Here is a 21536-nt window from a genome sequence, read left to right on the forward strand (position 1 = left end):
TTCTGAGTCACAGATTTCTATTTTAAGGAGATATATTGTAGGCCGGGATTGGGATTTCTACACATTTCTGCCAAAATCACATACCTGCTCTTCATAAATGGATTCATGAAACTGTTACATGAAGTACTGAACAGGACTTTCTTCCAAGAGAATGGTCTGAAGGATGATACCATTTGTACTCAGACAGTACAAAAGTGTTGGATCACCTTTCATAGAATCATTGAGCATAGGGAGAGGTCAATTGGTCCAACATGCCTATGTCAGCTCTTTGTTAAATTTTTACAACTATTTTTTACGCAGAAAAAATACTTGTGCTATGATACACGGGGTCCATGGAATTGTTATAACATGGGAGGGGGACCTCAGAAACAAAATGATTGAGAATATCCGATTTACAAGAACAAAACATACATTATTCATGACTGAAAAAGATTTTTACCTTGGCTTTTTTTTTGATATGTTTCAGCAGTGGGTACACAGAATGAGGTCCTGGTTGTGACAAAGCTCCAAAAGAATACTTCTTCAGTGTTGGCCGGTGGGATTGCCGGAGTTTCATTGGGCCCATGTGAGTTGGGAAAAATGGCTGCCGAAGTTCCACAGCAGGAATAGAGTGCTGCAACAAAAACCACAATTTAGACCAAGTTACCAGAAATAAGCACAATCTGATGTTATACACCGTATACAATGCTCAGTGATAAGAGCTTGACTTATAAACAAACTAGATTTGAAAGATATCAATCATCAATGCAAATCTGTAATAAAAGCAAAATACTGCAGATGCTGAAAATCTGAAATAAAAATTGAAAATGCCGGAAAAACTCTGCTTCTCTCTCCATAGATGCTGCCAGACCTGATGAGTTAACAGTTCAAGTTCGTATGACTCTTCTTCAGAGCTAAAGAGAAATATAAATGTGATGGATTTTATACCATTTAAGAGGGGGTGGAGCAGGTGAAGCAAGATAGAAGGTCAGGGATAGGTAGCAGCTAAGGAGAGATTGACAAAGATGTCATGGAGGCAAGACAAAGGAAGTGTTAAATGTAATGGTAAGGACTAAAGGTGTTGATAGTGGCAGAATGTGTTAATAGCAGAACAAGGATGACCACTCTGTGAAAGAACAACATAGAAACAAGTGACAGATGGCCCTGTGGTGGTGGAGGGTGGAGGGTGGGGGGAGGGGTTGTTGGGGAAAATGGGTTTCAAAAATGTATGAATAACTAAATAGATAATGCAAATGAAAATAAATAAGAATCAATTTTTTTTTTAATTAGATTGAAAAAGGAGTAGAGATGGAGGAGTACGCTCATGGTCTGGTTGTTGAACTGAATGTTACGTCTGGAAGGCTGTAAAGTGCCTAATTGGAAGATGAGGTGCTGCTCTTCCAGTTTGCATTGGGCTTCACAGGGACACTGCAGCAGGCCAAGGTCAGATATGTGGGCATGAGAGCAGAATGGTGAGTTGAAATGGCAAGCGACAGGAAGGTCTGGGTCATGCTTGCGGACTGAGCAAAGGTGTTCCACAAAGTAGTCACCCAGTCTGCGTTTAGTCTCCCCAGCATAGAGGAGACCGCATTGGGAGCAGCGAATACAGTAGACCAAATTAAAGGGGGTGGACGGTGAGGAAGGAGGAAGTAAAGGGGAATGTTGCACCTTCTGTGCTTGCATGGAAAGGTGCCATGGGGAGTGGATGAGTCCTCCCCTAGTTCAACAGATCCCTTCACCGCCTCCAGTATTCTCCCTCGACCTGGACCACTCCCTCTGGCCTATTACTTGCTCTTGATCTTTTCATTGAGAACCGTTGGCATGACATTGGCTATCTTAATTTCTCTGCTCCTCTCATCCACACCAACCTGTCTCCTTTTGAACTTGCTGCACTCTGTTCTCTCAGGGCCAACCCTGACTTTGTTATCTAACCTGCCAACAAGAGTGGTGCTGTTGTTGTTTGGCATACTGACCTCTACCTTGCAGAGATTGAGCGCCAACTCTCCGACCCTTCTTCTTACTTTCCCCTGGACCATGACACCACCCCCCCCCACCCCGCTACTGAACATTAAGCCATTGTTTCCAGAACTGTCAATGACCTCGCATCCTCTAGAGATCTTCCCTCCACAGCTTCCAATTTCAGTCTCCCAACCTGCACAGCACACTTCTACCTCCTTCCCAAAATCCACAAACAGGACTGTCCCGGTAGACCCAACGTGTCAGCCTGTTCCTGCCCCACAGAACGCGTCACTTCCTATCTTGACTCCATTCTCTTGCCCCTTGTCCAGTCTCTCCTACCTACATTCGCGATTCCACTGATGCCTTACATCATATCAAAAATTTCCAGTTTCCTGGCCCTAACCACCTCCCCTTCACCAGGGACGTCCAATCCCTCTACACCTCCATCCCCCAACAGGATGGTCGGGGGTCTCTCCACTTCTTCCTTGAACAGAGGCGCAGACAATCCCCATCCACCACCATGCTCCTCCGCTGAACTTGTTCTCTCACTGAACAATTTCTCCTTTAACTTGTCTCACTTCCTCCATATAAAAGGTGTGGCAATGGGTACTCATATGGGCCCCAGTTAGGCCTGTCTTTTTGTGGGCAATGTGGAACATGCCTGGTTCCAGTCCTACTCAGGCCCCCTCCCACAACTCTTCTTTTGATACACTGATGCCCTCATCTGGACATGGAAAATTTATCAATTTTGCTTCCACTTTTCACCCCCTATCACCTTCAAGTGGTCCATCGCCGACACTTCCCTTTCCTTCCTTGATCTCTCTGTCTCCATTTCTGGTGATAGACTGTCTACCAATATTCATTACAAGCCCACTGGCTCCTACAGCTATCTCAACGACAGCTCCTCACACCCTGCTTCCTCTAAAGACTCCATCCCATTCTCTCAGTTCCTCCGCCTCCGTTGCATCTGTTCAGATGATACCACCTTCCAAAACTGCACTTCTGTTATGTTTCTTTTTTCCTTAATCGAGGGCTACCCCCCAACTGTGGTCAAGAAGACCCTCAATCATGTCCAACCCATCTCCCACGCCTCTGCCCTCACGCCTTCCCCTCCCTCCCATGACCATGATAGGGTTCCCCTTGTCCTCACTTTTCACCCCACCAGCCTCTACATTCAAAGGATCATCCTCTGCCATTTCCGCCAACACCAGCATGATACCACCACCAAACACATCTTCCCCTCACACCGTCTGTCAGCATTCTGTGGAGACCGTTCCCTCCGTGACACCATGATCCACTCCTCCATCACTCCCAACTCCTCACCCCCTTCCCACGGCACCTTCCCATGCAATCGCAGCGGGTGCAACACCTGCCCTCTTACCTCCTCACCATCCATGGCCCCAAACACTCCTTTCAGATGAAGCAGCGCTTCACTTGCACCTCCTTTAATTTAGTCTACCGCATTTGCCGTTCCCAATGCAGTCTCCTCTACATTGGGGAGACTAAGCGCAAGTCAGGTGACTGTTTTGTGGAACACCTTCGCTCAGTCTGACCCAGACCTTCCTGTCGCTTGCCACTTCAACACACCATTCTGCTATCATGCTCACATGTCTGTCCTTGGCCTGCTGTAACGTTCCAGTGAAGCCCAATGCAAACTGGAGGAATGGCACCTCATCTTCCAATTAGGCACTTTACAGCCTTCCAGACTTAACATTCACTTCAATAACTTCAGACCATGAATACTCTCCTCCATCTCTACTCCTTTTTCAATCCAATTATTTTTTATTTTAATTTTTATTTATTTATTCATATATTTTTAAAAATCCTTCCCCAACCACCTGCCCCCCCACCTTGCAACAGAGCTATCTGTCACTTGTTTCTATGTTGTGCTTTCACAGAGCGCTCACCCTTGCTCTGCTGTTAACACATTTTGCCACTATCAGCACCTTCTTTATCCTTACCACAACCACTGTGTCCATGACATTTTTGTAAATCTCTCCTTAGCTCCCACCCATCCCTGAACTTCGATCTTGCTCCACCCCCTCTTAAGCAGTATAAAATCCATCACAATTCTACTGCTCTTTAGCTCTGAAGAGTCTTACGGGCTCAAAACATTAACTCTGCTTCTCTCTACACAGATGCTGCTGGACCTGCTGAGTTTTCCCAGCATTTTCTATTTTGGTGTCAATGCATATCTGTTCTTTTTGAAAGGCTAATACCATACGAGACATATTCCAGTCTTTAGGTATTTACCTCACTTTTCAAGCAGCTACTAAATATTTCTCACCAAGAGCCTTGCTTCATCCTTTACTTCCATTATCATAGCGACATTTCTGGAAATAAAGGATGAAATAAGGATAGCCTCTCTCCACTTCTATGCTAAGCAATTTCTCATTCTTAGTATTTCAATCTTCATTTCAGTTCCTCTTGACCTCTCCTGAACTCATTGCTCACCTGTGCTCCCTAAACTTCTCTTTACATACAAACTCTCCCACCCTTATTCACAGCCAACTCCTCAACCTTGTCATTTCACATAGCATTTCTACTCCCTGGGTCTTCAACACAGGCAAGGCCATCTCTGGCCACTTCCGTGTATCTCTTACCACTCAAATTACCCTATTCACTTCCAACACCATAACCCTCTCCATGCGCCCTGGAAAAACATTCTCTAATTTACTTAAATCTGCCCCTTTCAATGTCCCAACTGCTTAGCCTTTGGACCAGACAGAGCTTTTGCAAGCATTAATCTGCACAACCATTCTCTTATCTCCATCTTCAATCCGCTTGTCTAAAATAAAACTTTCCTCCCACCATGATCTCCACATTTGCCCCTTAAAATCTATGCAGAATAAACCTGAGTGCATTTGGTGCATAACTGGTTTGACCATCCATCACCAGATCTAACTGGACCATATAAAGCAATATCAGGCTTCACTCTCTTCTGCTGAAGCTCTCTAGTACTCAAGGATCGTCTGGAATAAAGATAACATCCAGCTGTTTTCGGCACTAACACCTTTCTCCTTATCCATTCTTCCCCCATCCCCTCCACCCTTACCACTAACATGTGCAAAGTACTCATGGAGTTCTTTGTTACCAAGATTAAGACCATCCATTTGGCTTTTGTCTTTGCCACATTCCCCTCCAGACCACTCTGTCCTTGCAAACTGACACCTCATCTCTGATGTCTCTTTCTTCTCCAAGGGCCTTGAAAGTGTGGTAAACTCCAACATCTGTGCACATCATTCCCACAAATTACTATCTGAATCTCTGCAATCAGATTTCCACCTGTCACAGCATCATTACCTCTGGAGAACTCCAAAGGATCCATCCTTGACCTCTACCTCTTCCTCATCTACAGCTGTCCTTTGGCAACATCATCCTCAGGCATTTGGTCAGCTTCCTACTGTTTGTAAACGATGCCCACCTTATTAACTTCTCTCAACTTTTTGTCTCAAATTTCTCCATATCACGGTAACCTTCTCCATCCCAACAACCAAACTCTCATCCCCCACCCTGGAACTCCCCACTTCCTACAACATGAGTCCTTTGTTCAGCTCCTTACAATTGGCAGATATGCCCATCAGTTGCCTAGGTCCCCTGCTCTGGAATTGCCTGCCAAAGCCCCTCTATCTATTCACCTCTCTGTCCTCCTTGAAGTCCCTCCTTAAAACCAGTCTCTTTGACTAAGCTTCAGTCACCATTCATAGCATCTCCTTCTTCAGATCAACATTCATTCCTTTTTGATTATGTTTCCAAGAAATATCTTGGCGCATTTTTCTATGTTATAGGTGCTATATAAATGCACAGTATTATTCTTGTTGGGTGTAAACTAACCTGTCCCAGTGCCTCATCAGTTTTCTCCCTCTCTTCAACTGTTTTACTTCTCCATATAGTCCCACACTATTACCCAGATATCTTGTTTGTTGGATAAACAATAATCCCACTTTCTTCCTTTGTGGCGAGTGGTGAACTCATTTGAAGATTCTCCTTAAGCTGATCTTCTACAAAATCTTGATCTTGGGAAAATAGAAATCATAGAAATTACAGCACAAAAGGAGGCCATTTAGTCCATAAAACCCATGTCAATGCTAGTTCAACTAGAACTATCTACTCTAATCTAATTTTTCTGCTTTTCTCTCATATCACTCCATATTCTTCCTTTTCAAACACATAGCAATTTGCTTTAGTGTGACGTTCATACTTCACAACTTAATTGTTGATCGATTTCTTGAAGAAACACAACCTATTTTATATTTTGGATCCCTTCTCCCACAAAAAAGCCTTCCTGCCTCCTTACACATTGTCCCATGGTGAACTACTGCAGCCGTGGTATAACACAACAGCAAGTTCTACTTCCTCTTATTCTGCTGGCATATGCTCCTCCTGAAACACCACACCCTCTCCCATTCGTCCTGCCTCCCATTTAAAATTATCAGTGTTTACCATTACTGAGATTTCTTTTAACCTCTCTTCCCTTAGCCTCTGCACAGTGACCCTTGTTGATTTCAACTTAAACCTACCTATAACCCTTTGCAGCCTGTGCTCTCCTCATAGTTTATTTTCCCATCTAACTTCAATACATTACACTTGACCACTTCACCTAAGACATTATGACAAGGTGGTAAATAGCTGAGGCCCTAGCACTGATCCTTGCGACACCACACTAGTAACAGCCCCCCAACCCGAAAATGACCCATTTATTCCTACTCTGTTTTCAGACCATTAACCATAAAATCGTAGAATGGTTGCCACACAGGAGGCCATTTTGCCCATTGTGTCTGTGCCAGCTCTCCACAAAAGCAACTCGGCCAGCCCCACTCCACTGCCTTTTCCCCACAAGGCTGCAAAATTTTCTTTTCAGATTTCTTTTTTGCTTTATTCTTTCATGGCATGCGGGCGTTGCTAGCAAGGCCTCGTCCCTAAACATCCATTTGCTGCTCATCCCTAATTGCCCCTGAACTGAGTGGCTTGATAGGTCAGCTCGAAGGCCACAACCACACTTCCGTAGGTCTGGAGTCACATGTAGGCCAAGCCGGCTAAGGATGGTAAATTTCCTCCCCTAAAGGGCCTTAGTGAACCAGATGGATTTTTACAATAATCGATGATAGTTGTCGTGGTCAGCATTACTGAGAATAGCTTTATATTCCAGATTTCTTAATTGAATTGAAATTCTACCAGCTGCTGTGTAGGACTTGAACCCGTGTCCCCAGAACATTAGCCTAGGCCTCTGGATTGCGAGTTCAGTCACGTTACCTAGGCGCCATCATCTCCCCATAAATTTATCAAATTCCCTTTTGAAAGCCATAATTGAATGTGCCTCACCACACTCTCAGGCAGTCCATCCCAGTTTCTAACCGCTCACTGTGTAAAAAAATTTTCCTTATGTTGCATTCAGTTCTTTTGCCATTCAACTTAAATTGATGCCCTCTGGTTCACGATCCTTCTGCCAATTGGAACAGTTTCTCCCTATCCACTCTGTGTAGACACCTCATGATTTTGAACGCCTCTATCAAACTTCTTCTCAACCTTCTCTTTTCTAAGATCAACAGTCCCAACTTCTCCTAACTATCCTCATTACTGGAGTACCTCATAACTTGAACCAATCCAGCATTTTCTGTTTTTATTTCAGATTTCCAGCATCACCAGTAATTTGCTTTCTTCATACTTTCCTTATTTTTGTACTCTATGCTGTATTATAAAGTCCAGCATTCCATATGATTTATTAACTACTTTCTCAACTTGCCTTGCAACCTTCAATGAGTTCAATGACATATATCCCCAGTTGTAGTGGTAGGCATCCGTCCATCTCAGGAAACAATGGACTGCGCCCATCTCAGGAAATAATGGACTGCGCCCAGGGCATATGTCACTTCTGATTGAACACTGTTTGTTGTGGCTGTAGCAGCCGACTCGTGAGTGGCATCCCTTACGCAGAAGGCACAGATAAAAAGCATTGGTCCAAGGTCAACTGATGCTTTTTCCCTCTGTCAGGCTCTCTCTTCTGCCATCTGGTTGTTTCTTTTGTCCTCTTCTGCTTTTTCCACACCTTTCTTGACTCCTTGTCTCCAGGCACTTCTGTCAGCAGTAAGGACTTCACATGCATCCACTCCAATACCAGTAACCAATCAGCATATACATACCCCAATGCTCCATCCATGCTGATATATTACCCGCAACCTTATGAGCCCTTACCTTGTGCAGCAACCTTTCAGGTGGCACCTTACCGAATGCCTTTTGAAGATCTAGATATAAATAAGAACTTAAGAAATAGGAGGAGTGGGCCAAATGGCCCCTCAAGCTTTCTCTGTCGTTCAATATAATGACAGCTGATCATTTGCCTCAACTCCACTTTCCCACCACTCTATATATCTTTTCAGTCTCTTTGTGCCTTCCACACAGCTTACAGTTCTAGCTTTGTATCATCAGCAAACATAAATCTATTACTTTTGGCCGCTTCGTCTAAGTCATTAACATAGATTATAAATACCTCAGGTTCCAGCACTCATCCTTGTGACATTTCACTGGTTGCAGTCTGCCAACTTGAAAATTCCCTGTTTATCCCTACTCTCAGTTTCCTGTTTGTTAACAATCCTCCGTTCATGCTAATCCACCAACTCCACGAGCCCTTATCTTGTGAATTAATCTTTTGTGTGGCAACTTGTTGAATATTTTTTGGAAATCAAAGTATACTACATCTACTGGTTTCCTTTTCTCTAACCCTTCTAGTTAAACCCTCAAAAGCTCTAATAGATTTGTCAAACTTGATTTCCCTTTCCTCAAAATCATGTTGACTTTGTCTGATCATACTAGGATTTTCAAATTGCCCTGTTACCACTTCCTAAAAAATAAGATTCCAGTATTTTCCCAACCAGTGACCTCAGGTTAACTAGCCTGCAGTCCCCTGTTATCTCTCGCCGTCCTTATTTGAACAGTGGTGTTACATTCGCAACCTTCAAATCCACTGAGTCTATTCCTGAATCTAGGGAATTTCGGAAGATCACAACAAATGCATCCTAGCAACAAATGTAACTATCTCGACACCCACCTCTTTTAGAACTCGAGAATGTAGGCCATCAGTTCCAGGGGATTTGTCAGCTTTCAGTCTCATTAGTTTCTCAAGTACTTTTCTTTACTAATACAGATTAGCTTAAGTCCTTCACTCTTATTAATCTCTTAGGTATCCTCTATTTCTGGAATGTAATTTGTGCCTTCAACCATGAAGACATACAAAATATTTGTTTAAGGTTTCTACTATTTCCTTATTCCCCATTACAATTTCTCCTGGCTCAGCCTCTAGGGGATGCACATTTACTTTCGCTATTCTCTTCTTTTTTATATACTCTTACAAGTTGCTTTTATATTTCTTGTTAGCTTACTCATATTCCATTTTTCCACTCTTGATCAATTTTTCAGTCACCCTTCGCTGGCTTCTAAAACTCTTCCACTTGTCAGGGTACTGCTCTTCTTGGTAACATTATAATCTTTTAATAGAATACTATCCTTAACCTCTTTAGTCACAGTTGGATCGCTTTTCCCTTGGAATTATATCTCTCAAAGGAATCTAGACTCATCAAGAATTATTAAATATTTCTTCAAAGGTTTGTTGTTGCTCATCTATTGTCATACCTTTTAATCTAATTTCCCATCTCACCCCTCATACCTTTGCAATTGGTTTTATGTTCAACACTCTAGCTTCAGATGGATGGATGTCACTTTCAAATTCAATTTGAAATTCTATCTTATTATGATCACTCCTTTACAGAGCATCCCTTACTATGAGGTTACTAATTAACCCTGCCTCATTACACAAAACAAAGTCTAAAATAACCTCTTCTCTGGTTGGTTCCATTCCATATCGTTCTAGGAAATAGTCCCAAATGTATTCAATAAACTCATCCTGAAAATTACTTTTGCCGATTTGATTTTAGTCTATATGAAGATTAAAGGGCCTCCACAATTATTGCACTGCCTTTGTTACAAACTCCCCTTATTTCTTGATTAATACTCTGTCCAACAGCACAGCACTGTAAAGGTCCTAAAAACTAGATCCACTTTTTCGACCCTTGTTATTTCTTATCTCCACTGTTCTTACATGATCCTTTGTTGTAACGGCAACTCCCTTCCTTTCCCATTTTATCTATTTTTTTCAAAACATCAAGTACCCTTGAATATTTAGTTCCCAACCATGGTCAACATGCAACCAAGTCTCTGTAATGGCTTTAATTCTTTACATCAAACCGATTTCTCTCTATTTGTGCCATTAATTCATCTACCTGGTTATGAATGCTCCCTGCATTCAGATAAAGTGCCTTTAATTTGACCTTATTCACTGCTGTGCTATTACTGTTTAATTTCTTTTTTCCCCCTTCCTGTCAGACTCTGCTTCATAGGCATCCATCTGTCTCAGGAAACAACAGGCTGCATCCGGGGTGTATGTCACTTCTGGATTGAACATTATTTGTTGTGACAGTAGAGGCCAATTCGTGAGTGACAATCCCTTCCACAGCTAGCACCAATGAATAGTGCTGGCCGAAGGCTAACTGATGATTTTTCTTCTACTGGGCTCTCTTTTCCACTATGTGATAATTTCCTTAGTCCTGTTTTTTGCCATGGTCTTCCTGACTGCTCGTCTCCAGGCACTGGAACTCCTTCCCTAAGAGCAGTGCAGGTGTACCTACACCACAGGAGCTGCAACGGTTCAAGAAGGCAGCTCACCACCACCTTCTCAAGGGCAATTAGGGATGGGCAATAAATGCTGGCCTAGCCAGCGACAACCACATCCTGTAAAAAAAACATTTTAAACTTCAGTCTGCAGCAAGGGCTTCCCACGTATCAACCCTAATCCCGGTCAACTGGAGGTCTTGCATGCAGACATCCTTGTATTGCAGAGATGGGAAACCTATTGATCTCATGCCGATAGCAAGCTCACTATACAGCATATCTTTGAGAATGCGGCTGTCATTCATTCATTGTTCACAGTCAACTGAGTCACCAGTTTCAAGAGGGCAAACATGCTGGGGATCTCTACACACTGGTGTATTTTCATATTTGGCACTTTGTCTTACCAGGAGATGCCCAACATTTGTCTGAGGCAGCGGAGATAGAAACTGTTCAGCTGTTTTTCTTGGTTTGCATAAGCTGTCCACACTCCGTTACTGTAAAGGAGGGTGGCATTGTATAACAGTAACTACAATGAAATAGCGATGAGTCAAACTTGGATGGCACAATATTCCATTTATGTCAAAATAGTCAACCAATCCTGCCAGCAGAACAGCAAATCTCATAGAATGACACCCGTGATAAGCAGAAATTCCACACTGGTAATTCTGGATTACCGGAATTTGTCTAAGCTTGTCATATGACCACGTTGACTAATCAGACCGGAGTTACACCACACAGGAGTGCAAAATCATGGAGTGCTGAGCATTTTTCAATGCAAAGCTCCAGCCTTTTACAAGGTCAGACCATTGTAAGGTGTGAACAAATTGAATAAATACTTTTTCACACATTTACTGCTTTACTGTGTTTTCATTTGGCATTTGAATCTGTTGTTTTTGACATGGCTGCGTTTGTAGACATAACAAGTTACTTAGAGACATTACTGCATATTGCTGGCCAGAGTATTAATCAAGGAATGAGAGGAGCTTGTAACCAAGGCAGTGCGCAAAAATTATGCAAGCACTTTAATCTTCATTTGGACTGGTCAAATTAAATCCATTAGTCCACACTCACCTTCTCAACTTTGACATGACAGTTGCAGCCTTAGTAATCCTGGTGCTGATTTCGGCATCAAGGAAAAGGTTGCTGGTGATTGTCAATCAAAGGTCTGTAAAACTATCGACAACCTCCAGAGTAAGGTTGTTGATGATGATGATGATGGAGTCTCTATGTCCTGGCCCATAACCCTGGTCTTTCTGGCGCTGAATGTCAGTCCAAACGCCTTGCAGGCCCAGGAGAACAATTTACAAGCTGTTGTAAGTGAACTTCAGTATGGGGTCAGTGTGCAGTATTAGCAAACAGCAACTGACAGACTAGCACTTCACACATTTTGGTCTTGGCTCACAGTCTTGCCAAATTGAAAAGCTTGCTGTCAAGCTCTGGTATGCAGGCAGACACCCTAATTTGATTCACCAAAAGCATACAAAGCAGCATGGAGAAGAAGATGTCTCAGTTGTATAAAGTTCAAGGTAATGCTCCACCCATCTGCTTGCTAGGTTCAATGCTGATCAGGATACAGCCCTGCTTTGCCCTGCTGCTGATCTTGAAAGCATCTGATACTGCTCCAGTATAACTGACGGAACTGTGTATGTTCCGGTGGAAAGAAGAAATTATGCCCAAGAGTCCAAGAGGGTAGCCTATTTTCCGCAGCAATTTGAAGAGTGCACCTCTGCTAACGAGGTCAAAGACCTTGGTGAGGTCTATGAAGGAAGAGTGGTCTGCACTGTTCACAATGCTTCTCCTGTCACTGCCAAAGTGAAAAAATAATATCGTGTGTCGATCTGAAACCGCACTGAGGCTTAGGGCGGATGCATGATGTCAGGGTCCAAAGTCTGGTCAGAGCAACGGGAGCAAAGGCATTCCCCACAATACTTAGCAAGGAGATACCGCAGTAATTGTTGCATTCATTGCAATTCCCCTTGTTTTGTATAATGTCTTGAGGCACAGGTCTTTCCTTCCAACAGAGAAACAAGGGTTCAGAGATGCTGCAGGAATGCCAATTTTCCACTTTTGATGATCTCAGGTGGAATGCCATCATTCCCCAGGCCTTTACCACTGGCAGGGCAGTCAATAGCTTTGTTGAGCTCTACTCTGGTAGGCTTGCTGTCCAGCTCCTCCATGACAGAAAAGTCTGGAATGGCACTGAGAGCTTCTTCAGTGACAACATTCTCAGCTGTGTAAAGTTCAAGGTAATGCTCCACCCATCTGCTTGCTAGGTTCAATGCTGATCACTTGTCTTTGTCTTCAAAGGAGCTGAACTGGTTACTGCTGGGCTCATTGCTTTCTTAATTCCTTCATACATCCCTCTAGTATCCCTAGATTCAACAGCAGATTGTATGCTGTTGCAGAGTTGCAACCAGCTTTGATTGGCACAGTACCAAGCATTATCCTACCAGTTTCTGGCAGCTCGGAGCACTGAGGTTTTGGTTGCTGGCGACTTGGTTTACTTTTGGTTTAAAGGCCTATCTACAGCCCTAGTTATTCAATTTGCCAGAATAGTGATCGCAACCTGATTTAAATGGAGCCTGTCCCATTGGACAGCTCCCTGTTTCCTCAGTTAAGGTGTCAGTGCTCATGAATCAAAACCCCCATCTCCCACACCATTCTTTGAGTCAGGGATTCAACTCTGTGTTTGACCCAATGCACATGGCTGAAATAGTGACCCAGAGATTATTACCTTTGGAATTCTGCTTTTTAATTTGGACTTTAGCTCTTCAAACTCCCTCAGCAAAACCAGATTTCTTGTTCTATTTATACCATTAGTTCTTACATGTGCCATGACAACTGGACCCTCCCACAGCTTTCTTCCCCAGCAGCAAGAAGATGTCTTAAATACGAGCACCAGGTAGTCAATGCAACTGTCAGAACTCCTGGTCAAGGTTGCAGTTAACAGTAACTATCCCTCAGAATATAGTGTCCCCTAACAATATCATATTCCTTTTCACTCTACCAATTTGAAGGGCCTCCTGTACCAATGCCATAGGCAGTTTGCTCATCCACCCTGCAAACTTTGTTCTCATCCACAAAGACAACAAAAGCCCTCTTGCTTAGATGTTGGACAAGCTCATGGCCAAGTCTCCTCAGCACTGCACCTGGAGTTTCCCGACCTGCCTGACTTTCACTCACATCCTCCTGCCCATAGCTAATAACTAGGCCTGTATCACTTGCTAACCTAAGAGGTGTGAATGCCTCCCAGATTAAATTGTCAGGGTAACCGTCCCCCTCCCAGAAGCCCTGCAACACCTCAGACTCCAGTTCAACAACTCTGAGCTGAAGTTCATCGAGATGCAAACCTTGCTGTGGATGTGGTTGTCTGGGATCACAAGGCTCTCCACAAACACTCTCATTTTGCAGTTGCAGGGTCTTCTTACAAAGCATGTTGGCAAGCATGTCTCCATGTTTGACAACATTAATAGCTTTTTTACCTCAGGCACTGCCCCTTTTAAAATACCATGAACATTACTTAAAAAAATCCACCGTTACCCACCCATTGTGCCAAACTATTATTCTATCTTTAAATTTTTTTCTGTAACATTCCTGAATAGGTCATTGCATTCCAACACCATGCCCATCACTCCCAAAACTTAAATCCCTGTTTCTAGCACCAAGACCAAAGGCACAAATGACAGACAGTATGTCTGCAGGTGCAATACAATACTGATCCTGTCCACCTCAACCCTTTCTCAGCATTGAGAACAGTTGACTATGTCATCCTCCTGAATTGCCACACTTCTGATGTCCAGCTCTGTGCAACCACCTTGTTTTCAAAAGTGGCTTATTTGACAACATCTAACATAGCCCTCCATCCCACAACCACCTTTGTGCTGTCAGACTGTCTATCTCTGACATTAAAATCACAAATGAGTCAAAATCTTCTACAGATGAATTTGGGAGGACCAAAGCTATCATTTTCAGTTTCTGCCATAGACTCTGCTTTCTTGCCACTAACTGAAATCCATTTTCCTCACCAGTCACTCTTTCAGGTTTAATGAACCCACATGCAATCTTAGTTAATAAAAGCAAAATTCTCCTGATACTGGAAATCTGAAATAAAATCAGGAAGTGCTGAAAATACTTTGCAGGTCTGGCAGCACCTGTGGAGAGAGAAACATGTGCAATCTTGCTGTCTCACTGAATTTCATATTCTATCCATCGCTAAGGTGGTTCACTTTGACCCTTGCAATATCTGCCACCTCTACTCCTACATTATTAACACTTCCATAAAATGCCTTATCTAAATATTGTCACTTCTCGATGAAGAGTGATGAAGAAGTCATTCGGACTCGAAACGTTAACTGTGTTCCTCTCCGCAGATGCTGTCAGACCTGCTGAGTTTTTCCAGCTATTTTTGTTTTTGTTTCAGATTTCCAGAGTCCGCAGTATTTTGCTTTTATCTTATTGTCACTTTTCAACTTGATTTCTCCGAAGTTCTCCTTGCTGATCTTCTTTCCTTTATAAACAAAATCTAATACTGTATCTGCTCTGGTGCACTGTCAGACATGGTGTAACACAAAGTCATTCTGGATTAAATACCCAAAAGTGAAAAATAAAAATACTACAGATGCTGGAAATAGGAAATAAAACAGAAAATGCTAAAAATACTCAGTGGGTCTGGCAGCATCTGTGAAGAGAGAAACAGAGTTAACATTTCAGGTCTGTGACTTTATGTTAGGACTGTTGGAAGGTTATGGTGAACATCAACTTCTGATGAAAGGTCACAGACCTGAAATGTTAACTCTGTTTCCCTCTCCTCAGATTCTTTAAGACCAGTTCAGTATTTCTAACATTTTCTGCTTTTATTTCAGATTTCCAGCATCCACAGTATTTTGCCTTTGCAAACATTTAAAATGTTGTTAATTTACAGCACACAACTCAGCATTTGTGAAGAAACAAGAGAGATAGAACTAGTCTGCTGTGTATTTCCAGCATTTTCTATTTTTGCAAAAAATTGGTGCTCCCCTCTAAGGCAGTTAAGTAGCTGAGCCATAAAGATTTAAGGTGGTGAAGGTTCAAGCTTCAGTCAGTTCCCAACCTCAAGCAGGTGGCAGGATGGCCACCTGATATAAATAACCTCAGTTAAAAAAAAACAGGATTTCTGTTCCTGATTATTATTCAACCACCTTTGTTGTAGTGCTACTAAATTATATTCCTCCCCTTCTGTTCTCCAGATACAATTTAATGACTGTACAACATTGCAGCGTGACTAAATGAAACCCACACCTGGGGAGAATACAAGTGCCTAGCTCTACTCACCTGGATAATATTGCCTCCAAATGTCCCTCGCAGTCCTTGCTGTTTGGGGTAGTAAAATTCATCATTTGAAAGATTCCAGGGGTCCTTTACCTCCGGCTGTGACATGTTCTATCAAAGACAGAGAGGACACTGAGCACTAAGGTCCAGAACCACGATGGTTATGAAAAGAAGGAACAAGTGCACCACTGGGACATATAGCATAATCTGGCATTGGTGAAAGTGCACGAGTACAAATATGTACTACAAACAAGGTTTGGTACATGTATACGAAATATAGACATGCCTAGTTTACTGTGTACTGACAGATGTGTTAAGCGCAATTCACCACTATTGGCAAGCATAGTTCCCTGCATGTGCATGTCACTAGATTAGAAATCCTGGCAACAAATACCAATATTTCTCTTCAATAATATAAACAGATAATGCTGTAAATACTCAGTGGGTCAGGCAGCATCTGTGGATAGAGAAGTTACCATTTCAAGTCGATGACCTTTTGTCAAAATTCAGCTCATCAACAAGAAACATTAATTCTGCTTCGCTCCCCACGGATGCTGCCTGACTTGCTGACTATTTCCAGTATTTTCTATTTTTATTTCAGATTTCCAGCATTCGCACCGTTTTGCTTCGATATTTCTCTTCATAATGGGCAAGAGAGGGACATCAACATTCCCTCTTTGGTGCACGGCCATGCAATTGCGAATGCCCGGCACAAAGAACAAATAACCATGCACAACCAACGTTCCCTTTATGATGCATGCATGTGCAACCATTTTAAAGGGACAACACAGGGCAATAAGTCAGATGCACCACACCCAGCAAAAATAAGAGCGAAAATTAATGGCCATATTTCATAGTCTGTCCATTTATGTGGAGGCTTACAGTTTCTCATTCTACATAAAACAGGCACTCTTCTCACCAAGAATGGTAAAATGGAAAAGGAGGAGGGATTGCCCTGATAACAAAGGATGGGATAAAGATAGTAGGAGAAAGGATCTTAGCTTGGAAAAATCAAGATATGAAATCAGTTTGGGTGGAGTTAGGAAACAAGGGACAGAAAACGATGGTGCGAGTAGGTTATATACCTCATAACAGTATAAATCAGGAAATTAGAGGTGCACATAACAAGAGTAATAAAGCAATCATGGGGGACTTTAACCTTCATATAGAAGTGGGGAAACAAGATTTGAAGTAATAGTGTGGAAGATGAGTTAATGGAATGCATCCACAATGGTTTTATAGATCAGTGCGCCAAAAAGCCAACTAGGAATAAGGCTAAGATAAAAGCAAAATACTGCGGATGCTGGAAATCTAGAACAAAATCAAAAACACCTGGAAAAATTCAGGTCTGACAGCATCTGCGGAGAGGGATACAGTTGACATTTCGAGTCAATATGACCCTTCATCAGAACTAAGACATATAGAAATTAGATGAAATATAAGCTGGTAGAAGTGGGTGGGACAGGAGAGTTCGATAGAGGGCCAGTGATAGGTGGAGGCCAAGAAGAGACTGCCAAAGATGTCATAGACAAAGGGACAAAGGGCTGTTGATGGTGGTGATATTATCTAAAGGATGTGCTAATGGGGACATTAAGGGAAGCAAGCTAGTGGCAGATGGCCCTAGTGCGGGTGGGGTGGGGGGAAGGGATCGAAATGTGCTAAAAGGTAGAGATTAAACAACAGATCAAAATAAATTTTAAAATAGGAGGGAAAAGAAAAAAATATAGTGTAAATAAATTATAAATTATTGGAAAAAGGGGGATCGGAAAGGAGATGGGGATGGAGAAGAGAGTTCATCATCTGAAATTGTTGAACTCAATATTAAGTCCGGAAGGCTGCAAAGTGCCTAGTCAGAAGATGAGGTACTGTTCCTCCGGTTTGCGCTGAGCTTCACTGGAACATTGCAGCAGGCCAAGGATGGACATGTGGGCATGAGAGCAGGGTGGTGTGTTGAAATGGCAAGCGACAGGGAGGTCTGGGTCATGCTTGCGGACAGGCCGAAGGTGTTCCGCAAAGCAGTTACCCAGTCTGCGTTTGGTCTCTCCAATGTAGAGGAGACCGCATTGGGAGCAGTGAAGGCTATTTTGATTCTAGTATTGGCCAATGAGACAGGGTGAATTAATAACCTTGTGATAAAGGAGCCTCTGGGATGAGTGATCATAATATGATAGAATTTAATGTTGGCTTTGAAAGTGATTTAATTAAGTCAGAAACTAGTGTCTTAAATCTGAACAAACTACATTGGTGTGAAGAGCAAGTTGGCTCAGATATATGTGGAAACTAGATTAAAAGATATGCCAGCAGGTAGACAATGGCAAACGTTTATAGAATTAATTCATTACTGGCAATAAGCCTACATTCCCTTAAGGTATAGAAATGCCATGGGGAAGCTAGTTCAATAATAGCTAACAAGAGAAGTTGAAGATCATTTTAGAATAAAATAATGATGTTACTAAGAGGGGTAAGGTTAAGGATTGGGAGGATTTTAAAACTCAGCAAAGGATAACAAAGAAAGCAAAATAGTATGAGGGCAAACCAGCTGGAGACATAAAAACATATCCTAAAAGTTCCCTGCAGATATGTAAAAAGCAAGAGTCAAGGAAGGAAGAGACCTAACCTTGTATTTCAAGCAAGGAGGGAAACAGGGAATTATAGACCATTTAGCATTACATCTGTGGCGGGGAAAATATTATTAGTGGTGGAGAAATATTATTAATGTCGTGATACCAGGGCACTAAAAATCATAACATTATTGCGCAGAGTCAACATGGAATTATGAAAGGGAAATCATGTTTGACAAATATGTGAACAGTTTTTTCAGGTTGTAACTAAAAGGTTGGGATGAGGGGGAAACCAGTGGATGTAGTCTTGTTATTCTTTCTTCAGATGTGAACAGCAACTGGCAAGGTTGCTATTCATCCCTAACTGCCCTCAAGAAGGTGGCTGTGAGCTACCTTCTTGGAATACTGGTGTAGATACACTCAGTGCAGTTAGGAAGGGTGTTCCAGGATTTTAACCCAGTGACAGTGAAAGAACAGTAATATAGCTGCAAGTCAGGATGGTGTGTGGCTTGGAGAAAAACTTGCAAGTGGTGGTGTTCCCACGCATCTGCTGCCTTTGTCCTTTCAGGTGTTAGAGGTTGTGGGTTTGGGAGGTGCTGTCAAAAGAGCCTTGGTGAGTTGCAGCAGTGCATCTTGTATACAGTATACACTGCTGTCAATGTTCGTCACTGGTGGAAGAAGTGAACGTTTCAGATACTGAATGAGGTACCAATCAAGCGAGGTGCTTTGTCCTAAATTATGTCGAGCTTCTTGAATGTTGGAGCCGCACTCATCCAGGCAAGTGGACAGTATTCCATCATGCTCCTGACTTGTGCCTTGTAGATGATGGACAAGCTTCAGGAATCAAGAGCGAGTTATCCACCACAGAACTCCTAGTCTCTGGTCTAATCTTGTAGGCACAGTATTTATGCGGTTAGTCCAGTTAAGTTTCTGGTCAATGGTGCCCTCCACCCACCTCCCCAACCCCACCCAGGGTGTTGATGGTGGGGGATTCAGCAATAGTAATGCTGTTAAATATCATGGAAAGATGGCTAGGTTCTCCCTTGTTGATGATTGTCATGCCTGGCATTTGTGTGGCGCAAATGTTACTTCCTACGTATCAGCCCAAGCCTGAATGTTGCCCAGGTCTTGCTGCATACTGCCACAGACTGCTTCAGTATCTAACAAGTCACAAATGGTATTGAACACTGTGCGGTCAAGAGCAAACATCCCAATTTCTGACCTTAAAATGGAAGAAAGGTCAGTGATGAAGCAGCTGAAGATTGTTGGACCAAGGACACATCCTCATCAAGCTGCCTGCTGTGTACGCATCTGTCCATGACAGTACCGGTAGGGGGTGATCACCACACAGACCTTGTGGAGTCTGAGTGTCGTCTTCACATTGAGGATACCCTCCATGTTGTGTGGCACCACCATCATGCTAAATGGGATAAATTTCGAACAGATTCAGCAACTCAAGGCTGGGCAACCATGAGGCATGTGAGCCATCAACAGCAGCAAAATTGTACTCAACCACAATCTGTAACCTCATGGACCGGCATATCCCCCCCCACTCTACCATCACCACCAAACCAGGGGATCAACCCTGGTTCAATGAAGAGTGCAAGAGGGCATGCCAGGAGCAGGACCAGGCATACCTAGAAATGAGGTGCCAACCCGGTGAAGCTACAACACAGGACCACTTGCATGCCAAACAACATAAGCAGCAAGCGATAGACAGAACTAAGTGATTCCACAACCAATGGATCAGATCTAAGTTCTGCAGTCCTGCCACATCTAGTCATGAATGGTGCTAGACAATTAAACAACTCACTGGAGAAGGAGGCTCCAGAAACATCCCCATCCTCAATAATGGGGAAGCCCAGCACATCAGTGCAAAAGATAAGGCTGAAGCATTCGCAACAATCTTCAGTCTGAAGTGCCGAGTAGATAATCCACCTCAGCCTTCTCCGGAGGTCCCCAGCATCACAGATGCCAGCCTTCAACCAATTCGATTCACTCCATGTGATATCAAGAAAGGCTGAAGGCACTGAGTGCTGCAAAGGCTATGGGCTTTGACAATATTCTGGCAATAGCACTGAAGACTTGTGCTCCAGAACTTGCCGTGTCCCTAGCCAAGCTGTTCCAGTACAATTACAACACTGGCACCTACCCGACAATGTGAAAAATTGCCCAGGTATGTCCTGTAGACAAAATGCAGGACAAACCCAACACAGCCAATTAACGTCCCATCAGTCTACCATCGATCATCAGTAAAGTGATGGAAGGGGTCATCAACAGTGCTAATCAAGTCACAATTGCCTCGCATTAACCTGCTCACTAATGCTCAGTTTGGGTTCTGCCAGGGCCACTCAGCTCCTGACCTCATTACATCCTTGGTTCAAACATGGGCAAAAGAGCTGAACTCCAGAGGCGAAAGTGACTACCCTTGACATCAAGGCAGCATTTGACCAAGTGTCACCCTAGCAAAACTGGAGTCATGGGAAAACTTGCTGCTGGTTCAAGTTATACCTAGCACAAAGTAAGTTATTGAAGGTCAATCATGTCAGTTCCAGGACATCACTGCAGGAGTTCCTTAGGGTAGTGTCCTCGGCACAACCATCTTCAGCAGCTTCATCAATGACCTCCCTTTATAAGGTTAGAAGTGGGGACTATCGATGATGATTGCATAATGTTCAGCACCATTCCTGGCTCCTCAGGTACTGAAGCAGTCCATGTCTAAACGCAGCATGACCTGGAAAACATCCAGGTTTGGGATGACAAGTGGCAAGTAACATTCGGACCACACAAGTGTCAGGAATGACCATCTCCAACAATAGAGAATCTAAGCATCACCCCTTGACATTCAATGGCATTACCATCGCTGAATCCCCAACTACCAACCCCCACATCCTGGAGGTTTCCATTAACCAGAAACTGAACTAGAGTAGCCATATAAATACTGTGGCTACAAGAGCAGGTCAGATGCTAGAAACCCAAGTAACTCACCTCCTGACTCTTCAAATGCTGTCCACCATCTACAAGGCACAAGTCAGGAGTGTGATGAAATACTCTCCACTTGCCTAGAGG

General features: G+C 43.1%; 1 protein-coding gene across 10 annotated transcripts in view; it reads right to left on the bottom strand.

The window, feature by feature from the left end:
• taf1 (TAF1 RNA polymerase II, TATA box binding protein (TBP)-associated factor) overlaps nucleotides 1–21536 on the bottom strand; it is a 154499-nt gene that overhangs the window by 86105 nt on the left and 46858 nt on the right. For all 10 annotated transcript variants that reach the window (XM_078546985.1, XM_078546990.1, XM_078546991.1 and 7 more), the window contains 2 exons: nucleotides 15910–16017; nucleotides 440–613 (listed from right to left, as the gene is read on the bottom strand). In XM_078546985.1, the coding sequence (XP_078403111.1) occupies nucleotides 440–613; nucleotides 15910–16017 (282 nt within the window). The remainder of the gene's footprint in view (nucleotides 1–439; nucleotides 614–15909; nucleotides 16018–21536) is intronic.

Source organism: Cetorhinus maximus, chromosome 8 (assembly GCF_964194155.1).
Source record: "Cetorhinus maximus chromosome 8, sCetMax3.hap1.1, whole genome shotgun sequence".
Lineage (NCBI taxonomy): Eukaryota > Metazoa > Chordata > Chondrichthyes > Lamniformes > Cetorhinidae > Cetorhinus > Cetorhinus maximus.